The 19903-nt window shown below is 40.3% G+C and overlaps 1 protein-coding gene across 5 annotated transcripts in view; it reads right to left on the reverse strand.

Moving 5' to 3' along the window:
- The window catches only part of TRPM8 (transient receptor potential cation channel subfamily M member 8), a 58240-nt gene that overhangs the window by 24394 nt on the left and 13943 nt on the right, over positions 1-19903 (reverse strand). For all 5 annotated transcript variants that reach the window (XR_013839083.1, XR_013839084.1, XM_079976759.1 and 2 more), the window contains exons 7-14: positions 19555-19729; positions 16315-16382; positions 7895-8092; positions 5258-5360; positions 3390-3508; positions 2702-2992; positions 2391-2486; positions 362-491 (exon numbers count right to left, since the gene is read on the reverse strand). Coding sequence is in view for 3 of the 5 variants with exons in the window: in XM_079976759.1 (XP_079832885.1) it covers positions 362-491; positions 2391-2486; positions 2702-2992; positions 3390-3508; positions 5258-5360; positions 7895-8092; positions 16315-16382; positions 19555-19729 (1180 nt within the window). In the remaining 2 variants the exon portion in view is untranslated. The remainder of the gene's footprint in view (positions 1-361; positions 492-2390; positions 2487-2701; positions 2993-3389; positions 3509-5257; positions 5361-7894; positions 8093-16314; positions 16383-19554; positions 19730-19903) is intronic.

Here is a 19903-nt window from a genome sequence, read left to right on the forward strand (position 1 = left end):
CTTTTGAGCTCTTCCTGAAGGACGTATGCATATACAATTAGATAAAAGACTATGGACATTATTTTAATACATGATCACAGCGGTGAGATTTTTTTAATGCACATTAAAAGATTCATCATTACCTACCATGGAGGAATGGTTGTTAAAACTATTGGACTTAGCTGAGATGGGCTAAGTTGATGTGCTTAATAAGAGAAAAATCCTTGTAATATTTACTAAAATTTGCAATGCATTGCTTGGAGTTCAAAGCTAAATCTGAAAGTTTAACTTTGCTAATTTGCTGCTTTCCCATTATGATTTTTTTAGCAGATATTTGCATTAGCCCCACTCTTGAGTTTGAGCCTTTTAGATCAAAACCTACCAACAGCTCTTGTCTCATATTCATTTGCCAGCTCCTCTGATTCCCCAGCAGCATTGATATCATTCTTTACCTTAGCCAGGCTTTTCAGGAGCTTGCTGGCCCCTAATGCTGCCAGAGTGCAGCCTCTAGTCTGCAAAGAGAAAGAATTGCCAGGTTACAAAACAGCATTACTTATGAGTTACTGTAACTGTGACACAATTCCAGTAACATCAGTTCATATCCCAAAACAGCAAGGCAACTGCATAATTTAATAGTACTCTGTTCCCTGAAGCTGTATCTGAGAAACCATGTGGGTGCTGCACTTCTCTTTCATCTTACAATTCTCAAATTTGGAAAGGAGTGTCAAACATCTTGCTGCTTAAACTGGAAGCTAAAACCTTAAGGCCACCTGCCTTAAAGTAGAAAAGTTGTTTTCTGCTGCTCCAGAGAAGCGGACACGGAGCAGTGGATCCAAACTACAAGAAAGAAGATTCCACCTAAACATTAGGAAGAACTTCCTGACAGTAAGAGCTGTTCGACAGTGGAATTTGCTGCCAAGGAGTGTGGTGGAGTCTCCTTCTTTGGAGGTCTTTAAGCAGAGGCTTGACAACCATATGTCAGGAGTGCTCTGATGGTGTTTCCTGCTTGGCAGGCGGTTGGACTCGATGGCCCTTGTGGTCTCTTCCAGCTCTATGATTCTATGATTCTAGGGTGTTGGAGTTGGCCGAACCATCTTTCCTGACTGATCAATCTACTCCAACCCCTGCCACTCACGCAACCGGGGGCCCCCAAATAGCGTACAAATCAAGATGGCTAACCTGACACAACAAACCACCGCCCCACACACATACAAACAAACCATACTGCAACCAACCGAATGCAATCAGCCAAGCCCTGCACCATCCAATCTCTTACAATGCCAATAAAAACAAATAACTATATAAATAAAGGACCTACCCCTGCACAAACCCCTGCACAAACACTATACAATAGACTGAAAATATCATTATCCCTCCGACCCTCTCCCTCCCTCTTTTCCACCAGTGTCTATAACAATAACGTCTTACTGAATGCAAACAAACTTTATCTGATGCTTATTTCCCCTAAATTGATTTTTGATTTTTATTGTTATTCATGTTTTTATACTGTATTTTATGCTGCTTTTATAATTACGGTTACAGATAGGTAGCCGTGTTGGTCTGCCATAGTCAAAACAAAAAAAAATTCCTTCCAGTAGCACCTTAAAGACCAACTAAGTTAGTTCTTGGTATGAGCTTTCGTGTGCATGCACACTTCTTCAGATACACTTCAGTATCTGAAGAAGTGTGCATGCACACGAAAGCTCATACCAAGAACTAACTTAGTTGGTCTTTAAGGTGCTACTGGAAGGAATTTTTTTTTTTTATAATTACGGTAAGTGTTTTAAATTTGTTGATAGCTGCCCTAAGCCTGGTTTTTGAACCAGGAAGGGTGGGGTATAAATAATATTATTATTATTATTATTATTATTATTATTATTATTATTATTATTATTATTATTTTACTGAATGCAAACAAACTCTATGAAAAATGACTCTAGGAATTGAAAGTGGAGATGCTATACGTACTTTTTCTTGCTTATTTGTTTCAAATCACAAAAAAATTAATAAAAACTAATTAAAAACAAACCTCTGTCAAAAGTCTCACCAGTCTTTTCTTACAAACCTCCAAGAATTGAGACTCCACTAATTCACCTACCTGAAGTTTACATCCACCATTTTTCGACCTATTCTCACACCCAATTACTGTTTCCCTCTTCTTTCTCATCTCCCTTTAGATGTTTAAAAGTGAGCAGGCTTCATCTTATATTATATTAAATTATTCAAGTGCAAAATGCCACCACTTTCCAATCACAGTTCTCATGTATTTCAAAAGCAGGGAAACTGCCATGTCCACCCACAGGGAGGCTTCAATATTAATTAAGGAGTACATATTTTCTAACGGAACAAGCTCTAGGTCAAACTCACATGTAATCATAATGGACAAAAGTCATGCTGGAAGTGTAGCATACCTGTTCCCAGATCACTTTGGAGAGCTCCTTTTTGTTTTGAAGGACTGCCCAAATAAAGAGAACCTGCAGGGGGTGCCTTGAGATAAGGGAGGCATCCTGAAAGCATATAAAAACAAGAATAAAGCTAAAGTTGCTGAAAAAGGAAACTTTGGTATTGACTCTTTTCTGAAGCTCTTTGGGTGGTATTCAATTGTTACTCAGAGTAGATCTATTTAATCTGAGTAAAACTTAGCTGAATACCACCCTTTTGTTGTACCTGGTTCTAGGTGTTAACAGCTGTACTCTGCTATATGCGCATCTGAGTTACATACCAGCAGCTGCATCTCAATGTCTTCCTTGCTGCTCTTGTCCTCTTTTTTGAGACCTTTTCTGAAATCCTCCACCATCTTCCACACAAATGTAAGGAGGGCATCGTTGTAGGAGTTCTTAGCAATCTGTAGATTCTTAAACACCAGACTGCTGAAGTTGTTGGTATACAGATCAGTTAGAACATCATTCGTAAGAAACTTCCTCAGATTTAAGCCATTTTCCAGAAAGAGACGGACAAATTTAGGCCTGTCCTTTATCAGGGCTGTGAACATGACGTCCTGGAGGTCTGCAGACTAGCAAGGAGCAAAAGACAGCAAAATGTTGACCCAGTTTGAAAGCAGAAGTCTTTCTCTAGCCCCTTGGGCTTGTCTTCTGCTACACTAATTGTGATTAATTTCTTATGGTAGCCTTAATATTCTCAACAGAATAAAATATTCCTCCTGAGACAATAGGCTGTAGCTTCATATTGTCCACACACAGTGAAGATAATTTCCATGTGGAGCTTCAGGAAATTATCTCCATTTAAAACTTGGAGAAGTTTACAGAGCAGGTGTTCATGTTAGTGTGCATCTAGGAGTAATTGATAGGACCCTGAGTTCCATCCTATTATGGGGGGGAAACCAATGGGCACATTGATTGACTGCAACTGCACAACACGGATTGCCTTGCAACACAAGCCGCTCTACGTACCTCCCAGCGTCGATCATTAGTAAAGATCTCTTCACTCGCCAGCTCCAGCTGGTTCCATTCCAAAAGCAGTTTGAGTTGCCCATTCCAGTTATCTTTATCTTGTTCATTTGTGCTGAAAGCTACAAGTGCAGAGAGAAGTTGGTGGTTGATTAATATTAAAACAACTCTCTGGTTTGTTCCCAGTTCTCATTTGAGTCTTGGGGTGGGATGAGGAAATGCTGAGGGGTGGAGATGACATCCCCCCCCCACCTTAACAGCTCTCTCAAGCTTGCCCATTAACCAAAAGGAAGATCTCTTTGTATATGAATGTGCTTTATTCTGAAAAGAAACAGAAATACTGTTGCCAGCAATCATGTAAAAAAAGGAGAGAATTCTGCTCAAATATTGCAGTTCTCATGATGCAGAATCCTGCCCTGCACCCAAAACTGTGGTAATCATATTTTAAAATATAATAATCACCATGTTTTCATGATTGTATGATGGATCAGAATATTTGTGAATAGTCACTGTACTATTAGTATTTTTTTTACATTTCATTTTCTTCAGTCCTCGCTATTTACTTTCCCCACATCCTCTATTTCCAGGGGTCGGATGTGGCCCACCAAAACCGCTTTACCGGCCCACGGGTCACCCGCAAACCGAGACACCCACTTGGCAAGTCCCCCGTGTGCTGCGTTAAACCAGCGCAGCGCAGTGTGGGATCTCACCAAGTGATGCCGGAAATGGCATCTGCACACACACAGATACCAGAAATTGCATCTGCGCATGTGCAGACGCCGAAAATCGCTTCTGTGCAGGTGCAATTTTTGGTGTCTGGGCATGCGCAGAAGCGATTTCTGGCGCCGTGAACATGCGCAGGCGTGATTTCCAGCATCACACTGTGCCAGTCTGGCCCACGGACGATCTCCGTGGGAGTGATCCGGCCCATGGCCAGTAAACCTTGCAGACCCCTGCTCTGTTCCTCAGTAAACATTTCCCCATCTGATAAAGTGAACTCTAGCTCATTCGTTAGAGTTTAAGATACAGCTCATAAGTGTTAATGTTTTATTATAAATTGTTCATATATCCAAATCAAATAAATATGAAACATTAAAAAAAGAATTAAGGCATTATAAAACGGTTGATTTTGCTGCAACAGGCTTACATGGCTGTACTTCTGAAAATTCATACAAGAAGCATCATGCATGTATTCTCACAATTATCAGCATTCATTTGATAGCAGAACAAAGAGACAAAATAGCTCCTTTAACTGCTGCAAATTCCAAGACAGCACCAAGGCTCCTTTAGATGTTTGAAGTTGTACTCTGCGTTTCCACTCCAGTTTGCTTCAAAACATCGAAAACTATAGAGAAGTTCAAATCTATAAACCGTCTACTACTTTTGATCCATTACAGTGTCTGATCACACTCACTTGTATTTTCTGTGATATTCATGATTGTTTCAGTTCAATGGAAATGGAAGCTTTTACTGAACACCACAACAATTGCCCAATGCAGATTTAAATCTTCCAAATTCCAGTGCAGATCTGAAAATCCTGATGGTTCCATACCAGGGAAAGAGAAATTGCCACTCATTGCTATTCTAGCAAACTCTTTTTCAAAAAGGAAAATAGGGATATTGCTCAAATTTGTGTACAATTCATGACTGATGGGTTGCAAAGTAAATTGTTTTTAAGGTAATGAGAAAGTAGAAACTATTAATCAAGCAATATGTGTTTTTAAAAAATAAATTTGGTTGTTTAATGAATTGGTTAATTAATCAGTTTTATGAACTTCCACCCCAAACACTCTAGATGGCTTCCAAAATTTATTAAAAATGCAATGTAAGCAACTGAATAATATTAAGAGACAAAACCAGCAACAGCATACCTTTATAAAGAGCAAATGAAATTGCGTTGCTCACAATTTCATCTCCTGCTTCTTCTATTTTGATCACAGTTAACAGATGAGGATTTTCAAGTACTTCTTTAATCTGCACAAGGAAAGTCATGGTTTACTCTATCCTGAGGATCTTCGTAATCAAATTACTCTCCTTTGACTACAGAATATCCTGTCAAGTTTAACTAGAACTTATTACACAACATGTATGCTCTCTTACTATCCACTTTTGGAGAGAAGTGGAGCAGGGAGGAATCATTCTGTTGGTCTTCATAACAATTTTAATATTGCATATTTTTCTGTGTCTAATGGACAAACAACTCACAACAGCAGTTCTGTGGCTTGACATGCCACTACAGAAAAATATATGGAGGATTGGGTCAATGCACATACTGGCAAGTTTACCCACATGTGGTCAGGATTATATACATACATACATACATAATTAAATAAATATTATATACTGCTGCAGAGATAGAGGAGAGAGACTAGAAGTGGACAGTGTCCTGATAAAGATAGAGTCACAAAGATCCAGCTTTGCTGTAAGGAAAGAGAAAGAACTAAGAAGAGGAAAAACCTGGAACTTCCTAAGTGGGGAAGCTTGAACCATAGTGTTATGGCACAACAACTGACTAGCATGTGATGGAATGCCATGATTATGTAAAATCTTCTTTCTGACCCATCCTACAATGCTAGTATTTCCAGGAAGAGGTCAACATTCAAAGTGGGAACCAACTACTGTTACAAGAGATTAAGGTAAATATTTTTGCCTGATTTCTGGCAAATATCCATGAAGGAGCAAAATGTAACAAAGCTTTTAAAAATCTATAGTAGCAAAACAAAACGGTGAACACAAAACATAAGAGAGCTTCATTAGCAGTGCTGAGAAGCCATTTCTGTCTTCTAAGATTATTATAGGTAACAGGTAATGGACCAAAAAAGAAACACTGATGAAACACTGGACCATTAACTGAGAAAGCCATTTCCTCCTGCCCCCCCAAAAGAACTAAATTACTCCTTCACTAGGGCTTAGTGCCATTGTAAAAAATTAAAAAATAAGATTTTCCATGCACTCAGTTTTTCCTTGTGCTTGAAATGGAACAAAAATCCAGAGATGGATGTAACCTCTGGAGAGGTTTCCTGCACACCATCTATTGAAAGGACCACCCTTGCTCCACCTCCTAGTTAGAGAACTAGAATGGTGTTGTGGGGTAATTTTAGGTTCTGGAACATTTCTGTGGCCACCTCAACTGACACCAAGCCAAACTGCACAGATCCTAGATACGACACCAGAACACTTGGGTTAGATCAGCTTTGGAGAAGCTTTTCTGCCTTGTGTTAAAATGAATTTAAAATAAATATACAGTACAATGCCCAGCTTACCTACTATATCTGCCTAAATAAGCCCACATAAATATATCATGCTTAAACAATCCGAAAAGAAAAAGCAACAACTATACTACTACTACTACTAATAATAATAATAATAATAATTTATTTATACCCTGCCCATCTGGCTGGGCTTCCCCAGCCACTCTGGGCAGCTTCCAAAAAAATATTAAAATACTGCAATCCATCCAACACTAAAAGCTTCCCTAAACAGAGCTGCCTTCAGATGTCTTCTAAAAGTCTGGTAGTTGTTGTTCTCTTTGACATCTGGAGGGAGGGCGTTCTACAGGGAGGGGGCCACTACCGAGAAGGTCCTCTGCCTGGTTCCCTGTAACTTGGCTTCTTGCAGTGAGGGAACTGCCAGAAGGCCCTCGGTGCTGGACCTCAGTGTCCAGGTAGAACGATGGGGGTGGAGACGCTCCTTCAGATATACTGGACCAAGGCTCTTTTGTAACTGATTGGCAAAGCTATCCATCCATCCACCATCCATCGTCTCTTAGAACGGTCCAGCCCTCTGGTGAAATTCTGAGTGACTGCGTCACCAAACTCTGGTCTGGTTCAGCTGCCTGTGACAGCAGGAGAGAGTACTGGCAAGGCAGACAGTGTAAGCCCCACAAAACTGCTTAAGCACACAAGCTCATTTTTCATACTTCCCTGCTAAACTCTTAAGAATAAAAGCTTTTGAGACAGATCTGGTCCTCCTCTGCTTCTTCCTCTTCAGTTAAGCAGAAGTAAATCTGACAGACTTTATTGAGCTATTATACCTGCAGATTGTGTGTTAAGATCTCAGTGGCTGCTGAGGTGAAAACCTTCTTTTTCCAACAGACTTTTGGGAATTGACTGCTTTTAATGAAAGGGCTGGTACCATACTGTTTTTATTTTAATTGTTTATATGTTTTAAACAGATTTTATATATGTATATAGTTTTAATTCTATTACAGTTTAATTGTTTTTTAAATGATAGGTTTTTTTCTATGTTTTTAGTGATTGTTTTTACTCTGTAAGCTGCCTTGAGTCCCATCAGGGAAAAGGGAGGGGTATAAATAAATAAATCATCAACAACAACAACCACTAACAATTCCCTTTTAATGCAAATAAAATGTTTTGCTAAAATTCCCAGATCTTAGCAGCTAGCCAATAAGTCTCTCCCAAAAACCATCCACTGAAGGCTGACATTTGCTTGAGCCTCTAAAGAAAACCGAAGTGTAAACAGGGCTCGTATCAAATGGATGAACTTACCCATTTGATCCAGTTTTCAGTCTCCTCTTCTGTGAGTCTAGAAAGAGTTCGAGGCAAGTATCTGAGTAATTTCTCTTTGACAGATGAGGACGTCAGCGAACCTTCTGCCTCTGCTAAGCTTGCAATCACATCTGCAATCTGACCAGAACCTTCCACCACTACACAGGGAATTTTGCTCTTGACTGCGGTGTTAATAGCCTATGGAATAAACCATTAGGATGAATTCGGGGGGGAAACAGTCACCTTGCTGTAACAGTCCTTCTCTCCAGACCAGTGCAAGGGATAGATCTCCAAAGGCGCCTCTATTCTGCCAGCCATAATTCATTTTCATTTGCAAGAGAGGCACAACAAATTGTCACTCTTGACATGCACATCACTCAGGGATTATGCAAATCCCCATGTTGGCCATTGATATTCCAGAATATTGTACTCAGCATAGGCAACTGCAACACTGAACTAGCCATCTTATTTGAGGTACAGTGGTACCTCAGGTTACATATGCTTCAGGTTACAGACTCCGCTAACCCAGAAATAGTGCTTCAGGTTAAGAACTTTGCTTCAGGATGAGAACAGAAATCGTGCTCCAGCGGCGCGGCAGCAGCGGGAGGCCCCATTAGCTAAAGTGGTACCTCTGGTTGAGAACAGTTTCAGGTTAAGAACAGACCTCTAGAACGAATTAAGTACTTAACCCGAGGTACCACTGTACTTCTGTTAAGTATAATGGTTTAATTGACACAGAAATGAGAAATGGCTAAATGTTTTTTGGTGAAAAGGTTTAACATGGGGTTCTTCCATGGGGCTACATTGAAAGCAAGGAGAGCACTTGGAGCTCTTGCTAAGTTAATGATTAACTACTAACTGATTGCAGTTTCTCTAGTAGCTATCATGTGAGTCTTGTAACCTTAGATCATGTGAGAGGTATTGAGTTGAAAAATCTCCATAATGAAGGTAGTTGCCTTTGAGTCTTTTCTCCTAAACTCAATGGAGTGAAGATGTAAACTGAAGCTCTCCTGAAGGGAGAGCAAACAATCTGTAGGCTGGACTTCCGGGTTAGCGCCTCTGGCAATGGCAGAATTCCTCTGATCGGGAGGAATTTACTCCGTGGAAACAGGGTCTGGCCGCCACGGCGAAGGCGGAGACCCACTAAAAATCACAGGCGGGAGAAGCCTGTGAACCTGGGATTCAGCTGGCACCTTTTGCGCCTCCCCTACTCGCAGGGAGACCCGGTTTCGGGGATCTGGAGCAACGTGGGGTGAGCAGCGCAGTGCTTCGAATTGATTGCTTTTTTCACGGAGTGAAGCCGCATTGCTGTTGCCGGAGAGCGCTGACTTTTTCCTGTGGACAATTCGATTTTAAACAACTACCCGTGAGTAGAACGGAAAATTGGATCTATAAATGTCTTAATTTGGCACCGAAATGGGAAGGTTTCAAACAGGAAGTCCGCCTTCCCCTTTTGTAAATAGATTGAAGCAAAGACGCTGCAAGCTAAGGTCTTGGAAAGTCTTCCACAAAGGATTAAACTTCCATCGATTAAAACTATTAAACCCCCCTTGGAAGCAGGAGAAGAGGGGGGAAATTTTGGATCGCGCAAGCCTGCAGGAGAGAGTGATGAAAATTAAATCACCACCGCTCAGAACCTGGAAAGGGGCTGCCAGTAAGATTGACGTTTTGAAGTTCATTGGCTGTGAATAGAGCGTATCTTGACAGTTAGCTAAATAAGAGAAATATATTGTTTCCATTGTCCTCTTCTGCGTTTAAAAAGGAGGAAAAGTAACTGAAAATTGAAACTATATTTACTGTTTGAACTGTGCTTAAAAGGATTGACACAAATAGAAACTGTTTCCCTCTAGAGGGAGCCTTTGAAACTGTTATAAGAGCTGAGCTGGGGGAACCAGCTGCAGGATAAGAGACTGTGAGAATCAGCGATTGACCTTGGACTATTTGAGAATGTCAACAGAAGAAGCTTTAGTGATTGCATTATGCAAGATAAGTCACTCGTTGGAACAACTCCACAAGAAGACAGATGTTATGACTACTAAAATTGATAACTTGGGACAAAAAGTGACTAACTTGGGACAAAAAGTGAACATCAATACAGAAATTATTCAGGATCTGATACAGGAATCTACTTTGACAGGGCAAATTATCGAGAAGGCGAAGGAGAAAGTTGCTGTTGTTGAACCTAAAGTAATACAAGTGGGAGCCCCAGCCTTACAGAGGCAAATTGAGGACTATAAGTTGAGGCCTTTTATGATTGAATTTAGAAAAAGTCAGATTTTGAGGATCGGAGCCCTGCCTGGATTGGAGAAGGAAAGTTGGATAGATCCCTTCATGCAGGGATTTACTGACTTTTGGGATTTGGACTTGGGTCGTGAGGAGATTGGAGCTGTGGGGGCCTTTAGATTTGGAGAAATTCTGAAACATGTCCTGAAATACCTTATGGATTTTAGATTTAACCATGGAGATTTGGTTGACCTGTCGAGAAGGAATAAAAGCATTGCTAGGTTGGAGCTTCCCCGAGATCTGCTCTTCAGTATCAAAGGAAGGAAAATAAGAAGAAGATCAGTAGAAGACAAAGTAAAGTGCATGTATAAATATGAAGAAGACCTGCAGAAGGGACTTGGAAAAGAGTTAAGAGCCTCGGACAGAAGATCACCAGGTTGATGGATTATATGGAATTGACGAATGACTGACAGTATCCGAGACCAGGGAGAAGAGATGTTGGAAGAAGATTTTTATGGTGGAAGAAGATTTCTATTTTTAGAAATAGAAATAGAAATAGAATAGAAATAGAAATATTGTAAAATTACTGAGTGTTAGAAAAATGTTGGAATGAAATCTTATGGCTTTAGTAGAAATGTTATAAGGAGTTAAGCATAAATAAGCATTATAGTATTAATGGAAAATAAGGGTAAAAATAAGTTAAGATATTTATATGACATAAAATAGAGAAAGATGGAAAGGAATTGCTGAAACAATTAATAGAAATGGAATACAAAAAGGGAGGTGAGAGGAGGTCGATGAAACAAGGGTATGAAAGATAGAGTACTGAAATGGTATGATGTATGTTTTTAAATTGTTTTTGTTTTGTTTTGTTTAGGTCAATGTGTCAATGTTGTGTTTTGTATTGTTTATATATTGTATTGTATTGTTTTTTCCCTTTCTTTTTTTTCTTTCTGTCTTTTTTCTTCTCTTTCTTTTTTGTAAGTTTTAAAAGTAATAAACATTATTTTTTAAAAAGAGAGAGAGAGAGAGAGAGAGAGAGAAAGTATATGAGTGTTAAACTGCTTCAGGTCTGTAGCATAGATTTATTCAGCAACTCTGTAGTCCTGAACTTTTGGTTCTCATCACAGTTTGGGGCCGCAATTTAAAACCTCGTTTCATGGGGATTTACAGCCATAACAGACCTGGAGAATTTAGCACTCTGTGCCGAAACAGCAGGGAGTTGCCTGCCTCCCACTTATCTCTATACCGCCCCCCTGCTGTTTCTAAGCGGTGTGCTGGGTTGAAACACAGCTGTGAGCTGTATCCGTGTGTAGGGTGGGTGTGTGTGAAGTGGGGGGCTGAGAAAGAATTCCGAAATAAGGGAGCACATCTATGCAATAATATTCTTTTGGCTAAATTAATAATGTTGCATTTGGTTTTGCTGGATTGTATCCTGCCCAATTGTTGTTGTTTTCTTTGCATATTTTATTTCTTTGCTTTTCTGATAACATTCCACGTCAATAAAGCATAAACAAAAACGATACACACACACAAAAAAACAATCTGTAGGCTGGAATGCAGGCTGGAGAGAGAGAGAGAGAGAGGGGGGGGGACCTTTTAGGTCTGTATGGATTATTTCATGTTGTTTTCTAAGATGCTGATCCTGTGTTGGACAGCACAGGACATTGTACTGATATTTTGGATATATGATTTGATGTATTCTGATTTATTTTAAAGGGTTCTGCCAGTAAAAGTTTGAATAATATTTTTATGGATCTGGACAATTATTTATTTCAAAAGAAGTCAGCTCTTATGCTTCCAGTAACTTCAAACTGGGGACGCAGGTGGCGCTGTGGGTTAAAGCGTCAGCGCCTAGGGCTTGCCGATTGAAAGGTCGGCGGTTCGAATCCCTGCGGCGGGGTGCGCTCCCGCTGCTCGGTCCCAGCGCCTGCCAACCTAGCAGTTCGAAAGCACCTCCGGGTGCAAGTAGATAAATAGGGACCGCTTACCAGCGGGAAGGTAAACGGCGTTCCGTGTGCGGCTCTGGCTCTGGCTCTGGCTCTGGCCAGAGCAGCGATGTCACGCTGGCCACGTGACCCGGAAGTGTCTCCGGACAGCGCTGGCCCCTGGCCTCTTAAGTGAGATGGGCACACAACCCCAGAGTCTGTCAAGACTGGCCCGTACGGGCAGGGGTACCTTTACCTTTACCTTTAACTTCAAACTACACAATATTAATATCTGCAACAACTTCTCTGTTCAACTTCCTGTACACCTGGGTAGACAGGTTTTCACTGGGAAGCACCTTAATATTTACAGGGTTCTTTATAGAATGGAAGTTTTGAATATGACAGGGTGTGACAATGTGTTCACCCTGCTGTAGCTGTGACGTCTCCTGGCCATACCTCAATTATCTTGAGGACAAGAAATAGTGAGCAGCCATTAAAATATCTAAAGCAATTGCTGATGATAAATTAGATTAAGCAAGAGTTATTTTTCAGCTGATACAAGAAATGAATTACAAATATGAACCATCAGTGTTGGTTTATTTTACCTGGTGACAACTTTTATTGTTAGAAATCTAGTTATAACAACCAAAATGTATGTTTATACAATCATTCAACAATACTTAGTATATGTTGTGGTTAGGGTTTTAGTACTGTATCAGTATTAGTACTGAGGAAGTTGCCAACCAAATCAATGGGATTAGTAATTGTTTTAAGATGATCAGACAGATACTCATGCTCCACAAAGCTATTAGGTGTATTTGCTTTCAGAATATTATTAATGCAGCATGTCTGGTACAGTACAATCCTATTTTGCAGACAATATCTCTGAGTGGATGCAACCAACATTGAACCACATTGCAGGTGAATAGTGAATAGGAAATGCTTTGGAACGTGTGTGTGTGTGTGTCTGTGGTTAACAAAAATTGAGTCTGTGGTCCAGACTCAAAACCACATAAATGTTTATTACACTTTAGATAACAAGGAATGCTACTAGGACCAAAAATATTCGAAGAGGAGGAGGTCTAGCAAATAACACAAACACAAAGATGCAACATAAGGAACCTGAAAACGTCTCACATAAATAATGAGAATATTTCAAAAAAAGACTAGCTGTAGGAGCCTGCCACATGTTGAAATTTGGAGCTAATAAGCAAGGATATTTCTCAGGGATCATTCTTGGAAATTTTTGGTGCAAAGAGTCTACTGCAGTACTGCCACAAATGGAACTTAGAGACAACTTTGAAGATACTAGCCATAAAATAAAGACAGAAGAATGAACACTATCACTTATACTAGAGGTGAAGTTGACAACCATTTATCCGGATTCATGATCTAGTAATGCAAACTGATTCAATGTAACTTAATGAAACAATGTAAGATAGGCTGCTATTAATATAATTAGCAAGCATGAACTCATTTTATAACCATTTTAAACATCACATGAGACTCCTGATATTTTATACTGAAGGTCCTAAAATAACTGACTGTGCAAAACGAATGTTCAAGAAATCTAAATAAGAATAATGCATATTTCAAATGCCAAAACAATTTCAAATTAAACAAATTACCTAATTAGGAATTTATCCACTTGCAAGCCTTAACAGAATTTATTGGATATTTAACTACTGAAAACTAGCTTTTCGGCTCAAGCTTCTGTTGCTGAACAAGCAAAGTTCCCTCTGTCTCAAGAAGGGTGGACAGCAGCATGATCATGTGCATATTTAGTTGGAAGTTAGCTCCACTGTGTTTGGTGGGACTTTCCCCTTAGTAATAAACGGTGTTTCTGTGCGCTGCTCTGTTTCACCAGAAGCGGCTTAGTCATGCTGGCCACATGACCTGGAAGCTGTCTGTGGACAAACGCCAGCTCCCTTGGCCTATAGAGCAAGATGAGCACCGCAACCCCAGAGTCATCCGTGACGGGACCTAATGGCCAGGGATACTTCTACCTTTACCTTTAGCCCCTTAGTAGAGGTCTTTCAGAGCAAAGTTCTGTGAAGACGAATTGTAAATTCTATAAAAATCAATTGGATTTGCTGCCCGATAAAGGGATCAGTCAAGAGCAGGCTTTAGTCTCCGCATTGTGATGAGAGAGTGGAGAAGTTGCCAGCTTCAGTCTTAGGAACAGAAATTGGTTGGGGGGGGGAGAGAATAATCACTACCTCATCTGCTTCATGCTACTAAAAGTCAGTAATAGTCTATACTAGAGTTACTATAAGTAATATCTATTTGACTGACATATATTCTTTTAAGGGACGCAGGTAGCGCTGTGGGTTAAAGCCTCAGCGCCTAGGGCTTGCCGATCGAAAGGTCAGCGGTTCGAATCCCTGCGGCGGGGTGCGCTCCCGCTGCTCGGTCCCAGCGCCTGCCAACCTAGCAGTTCGAAAGCACCTCCGGGTGCAAGTAGATAAATAGGGACCGCTTACCAGCGGGAAGGTAAACGGCGTTTCCGTGTGCGGCTCTGGCTCTGGCCAGAGCAGCGATGTCACACTGGCCACGTGACCCGGAAGTGTCTCCGGACAGCGCTGGCCCCCGGCCTCTTGAGTGAGATGGGCGCACAACCCCAGAGTCTGTCAAGACTGGCCCGTATGGGCAGGGGTACCTTTACCTTTACCTTTACCTTTATATTCTTTTAACATGCTTGCTTGGTGGCATGACATATGAAGAGTGGGATTTTTTTTTTTTTAATGAATATTTATTGGCATTTTCAAAAAAGAACAAAAATAGACAAAAGAACATTAACAAAAATACAAAAATCCAAAACTTAAAAAACACTTAAAAACACATAAAATTTCAGTTACTTATTTTCGTTTAACTTGTTTCTCAGACCTCCTCACACCTCCCCTTCTTGTATTCCAATTTAAATTGTTAACTCAGCAAATCCTTATTCCTTATTTCTCAACTTTAGCTTAATAATTTATTTTAACATGTTATAATTTTATTTTTCCTCCTCTTCCATTTCCTCAATTTATTTTTACAAACCTTATTTTCATTTATTTTAAACCATTTTGAGAACCAATTTTAACTTATCCAATCTTAAACATAAATATTTATACATCGTTCCTCATTCTTAAACATTTTCCTAAAGTCGACCAATATTTCCCTTCCACAGCTTTCCCAATTTCCATGCAGATAATAAAACAAAATAAAAACAAAACAAGTTATAGTTATATACCCTTTGAATTCCAGACTCCGCCCACCCCTTTCCCGGTTTCAGTCCCCAACAATGTCCATCTGTCTCAATATACTGTTTAGCCTGGATATCTCACATCTGAAGAGTGGGATTTATGGCATTTGTGTCTGAGCACACTTTGGCCCTCAACGAGTTCAGGTCTGTGCACTCTGGCCTCAGAGCTACTCCTGTTTTTCATCTGGTTAATAACACAACTCTTCTGCTTCTCTAACTGGTGCACGGTTAGCAGGGAGGTACATAAGCACATGAATAGATGCACAAGGGACCCATTTAAGAATATTTTGAAGTCAAGGGATCTATGATTTTGAGCTAGTTGTCTAGAGATCACAAAATAGCCCCCTGAGTTAACAATGCACTAGAATATAAATCAATCCACCCAGTAATTCTTACAATGGCTATAAGCAACCATTTATGCTCTCTCTCACACATACACACCAGGGTTTGACCCAAGAAAAAAATTAATTAGACTTAACCATTGAGATCTTTTTGCCTCCTTCTGTTGATATTGAAAAAGCTTGCTTGCTCAAGAAACTTAGATTATATATATATATATATATTCATTCCTTCATATATATATATATATATATATATATATATATATATATATATATATATATTCCTTCCTTTTAAAACAGAAGCCATTGCCAAGAACACTCAGGATATTACTGAAACCTAAGTACACAGTCCTTGCATCTACAGTCATACCTCATGTTATGGACGCTTCAGGTTACATGTTTTTGGGTTGCGGACCGCGGGGAACCCGGAAGTACCAGAACGGGTTACTTCTGGGTTTCGCCGCTTGCGCATGCGCAGAAGTGCCAAATTGCGCCGGTGCCTGCACAGACGCGGCGCTTCAGGATGCAAACGCGGTAGGTTGCGGACATGCCTCCATCACAGATTATATTCGCAACTCGAGGTTCCACTGTATATGAATGAAACTGCAAAATGCTACCCTCCATGCACACCTAACCTAAGATGTAGAAGACACAGGGAGATTTCGTGTGGGGGGACATACTTACTTTCAACGTTTCTATTCCACCTCCTTGGGCAAAACACACAATTGGAATCTTCCCACCATAATTAGAATCTGAAACACAAATGCAGTAATAAACAGTTGTATGCATTTCCAGAAGAACACTTCTCTGTTTTACCTTGCACAGTTTATAATTCTCAGAATTGTCCTTTGACCAGACTTTGTGTATTCCATTCTGAAAGCAGGCATTCAATAAAATGTGCCTGACCTTTCCATAATTTAAATAACCTCTCTTTATATAGCACTGAATCTATTTTGATTCCTAGATTCGCTCTTCTCAGCATTTTAAGGAATGGCTACAGTCCTCTTTGTTAATCAATGCTTAGAGGCTTTTTCTTTGTTCACTTCAACTTGTACACAAAGCCCTTTCTCTCTCAGCTCTGTCTCTACCATCTCATGTTGATTCTTGGTATCTCTGTTCATAATTTCATTCATTTCTTCCAGCATCACAGCAGCATCCTTTATCTGTTCCAATTTTCCAAACATCTATGTGGATATCCACTCCACTTCATCATCTGGTGTTTCCCACTTTGCCTGTACTTTCTCATGTTCAGGCAGATCTGGATCAGCATCTTTTTCCACAGGTCCTTTTTCCACATCGGCATTCTTTAATCCAATGTTTCTCTGATCCATTCTCATTTATCATTCTGCACATCTCAGTTCTTAATTCTGACAGCTGTTCACCTAGCAGTTGTCGCATGATACCAACAATCAATGGGATATTCAGCAGTAACTTTGCCATGTTGGGTTCTATTAGTCTCCCTCGTGGCAGTCTCTGCTTTAAGAAACTTGTGTCCATCTCTTTAAGCCTGCATTAATCCTGAATTCCATTCCCACGCTGATAAATTGAGTTTCACTTTTGCAGCTAACACCACATGCACATATTGGAGGATTACAGTTAATATAAAGTAAAGGTTTTAAACAGATTCAGAGCTGCCTCGTCCATGGTACTCTTTCATAGTCTCCAATAATTAAGATAAACTTTTCGGTTTGTTTTTTAGCCTGTCAATTAGTGCCTTTTCATCTTGGAGGTCTCCATTTGTTTTCTGGGTGCTAACTAGGTAAAAAGGTAAAAGGACCCCTGACCATTCAGTCCAGTCGTGGTCGTCTCTGGGGTTGCAGCGCTCATCTCGCTTTATTGGCCGAGGGAGCCGGCATACAGCTTCCGGGTCATGTAGCCAGCATGACTAAGCTGCTTCTGGCGAACCAGAGCAGCACACGGAAACGCCATTTACCTTCCCGCCAGAGTGGTACCTATTTATCTACTTGCATTTTGACATGCTTTTGAACTGCTAGGTGGGCAGGAGCAGAGACCGAGCAACGGGAGCTCACCCCGTTGCGGGGATTCGAACTGCTGACCTTCTGATTGGCAAGTCCTAGGCTCTGTGGTTTAACCCACAGCGCCACCTGCGTCCCTGGGTGCTAACTGGTGGATAAAAAATCCATTTCATACTTACTTACTTAAATAAATCAAAAGGAGCTTTTGCTGACCTGATGTCCCCAATTAATGATTGTTATGTGGCGCATGGGCCCGATGAAGGTTCCGCACTCAAGATATTCCTCCGCACACAAAGACTTCCTTGTCTCTGGTGTGGTTAATATCTTCTTCTGAGCATGTGCAGTTGATTCCCAACCCCCCTTATCTCCCAAGGGAGTTTTAGTAACCAAGATTTATGCCTTGGTTATCTTGGTCAGCAGTCAATGACTAGTCTGCCATCTTTCCATCCCACAAAGCTCTTATATGTCCTGCCCACAGATGCCCACCTCAGTCCCTAAGACAGTTGGGTGGCGCCTTGTACGCCACAGTCATTGCTGTCATTATCTCAGCAGCAGCAGATGCAGTCCTTGGAGGCCAGTTCTGCTGCCCAATGTGGTCACTTCACCTTGCCTCATGGGTGGGCTGCCCTGGCCCAGGTCATGTATAAAGCTGGGGGCAGGGGGCCAATTTTAAACATCAGAAGAGGCCACAGACTGTCACAGCCTATGGCTTTCCTTGTTACCACCAGCTGAGCCTGACTGCTTCTACTTAAGCAGCCCTATAAGCTCTGTAACTGCATCCTGACCCAGCCAACTGAGCAGTGTGGTAAGGCACTTGGGGGGGACGGACGGGGATTTGGTTAGGATTTTAATGAGAGCCTATCTAATTTGCACTTTACGTGAACCAAAACGCAGCTCCTTTTTTAAATTTTCTAATGCCTTGCAAAAATGTGTACACCAAGCAAAATTGCATAATTTTTTCACTAAACACTGACATATTTTAATGAGCATTGTTGTTAAACCAATATTTTCTTGCCACTATCTAGGTAAAACCTCCTGCATGCTATCCTAAGATTCCTGCGTGAACTTTGAGGCTCTTCCATTATGCTTAACATTTTCTCTCTCCCACCCTTCTTTTTTGTTTGGCTATTACTTTAATTTGGGTTCTGCTTAACATACAGTTGTGCAGATAAAGTTGGGGGCGGGAATTGAAATTGTACTCACCACTTTGTAACGGTTTTTAAAGTTCCTGTTATGTTTTGGATATTTGCCTTGTTTACCTTGCCTCTACTCCCTCCCTTCTCCTCTCTTCATTATTTTTCCTCTGTAAGCTCCTCCAAGCAGCAACCTCAGGTTACCTTAAGCTATTCTGTGTTTCGTTATGTAAACTGACTAAGCCTTATAAATAGAAATAATAATATTTCACATGATTTCCATCCAGAAACAGTACAGAATTAATGCTTTGCGTTAATAGATTTAATCAGCAAATAAGGTCTTTTACTAAGATACTTTAATTTATTTACTTACTTAATATATTCTTAGACTTCCTTTCAAGCATAACTTCTTTGAAAGTACGGTATTTTACCATAAAACCAAATAAAACACTCCTGATTAGGTGTTGAATGTTGTCTCTTCCAGCCTGTTTGCCCTTTGTTATTGTTTTTGTTTAAACCAATTCACAAACCAAGAACCTATAAATTGACCACTAATAATGAACCCAGGTCGCAGAAATTACTGCAAATTTATGATGCTATTTTTGTGACATACAAATGGCATGAGAAGACTTGTTCTACTTATTCGTAGTATTTATTACCCTTATTATCCTTGTTTATAAAACTCAATAAAAAGTTATTTAAACAAAGAAAGAAAGAAACCCAAATTAAAACAATTCACAATTACCACCAGTTCATTCGCCCTCAGATATTCCTTTAATGCATTGTACCAACCCTCGTGCTCCTTAGAAACTGACCTGGCATAATGCGTTCTGAAATATATTTTTCTAACTGGGTTCGTAGCTTGGCCTCTATGCCAGGGTATCCATTAGTTCCGTTATCAACCAGAATTAGATGTGTATGGTTATTATCCAGACAGTACAGTGGGTCCCTCTTGAGGTCATCCATGATATAGGGTGCGGAATAATACATCTGGAAAAGACAGCCACATTAATAAAAATTAAGCTACTTTCACCAACTGATTACAATTGTTGCGCAACAAGATACCTCTAGCCACCTATTATTTTACCTCTTAGAACTCTGAAATACTCTTCTGTACATATAGCAAATTTACAACCTATTTCCACACTCTTTGTAAATAGCCTC

Source organism: Podarcis cretensis, assembly GCF_951804945.1.
Source record: "Podarcis cretensis genome assembly, chromosome: 1".
Taxonomy (NCBI): domain Eukaryota; kingdom Metazoa; phylum Chordata; class Lepidosauria; order Squamata; family Lacertidae; genus Podarcis; species Podarcis cretensis.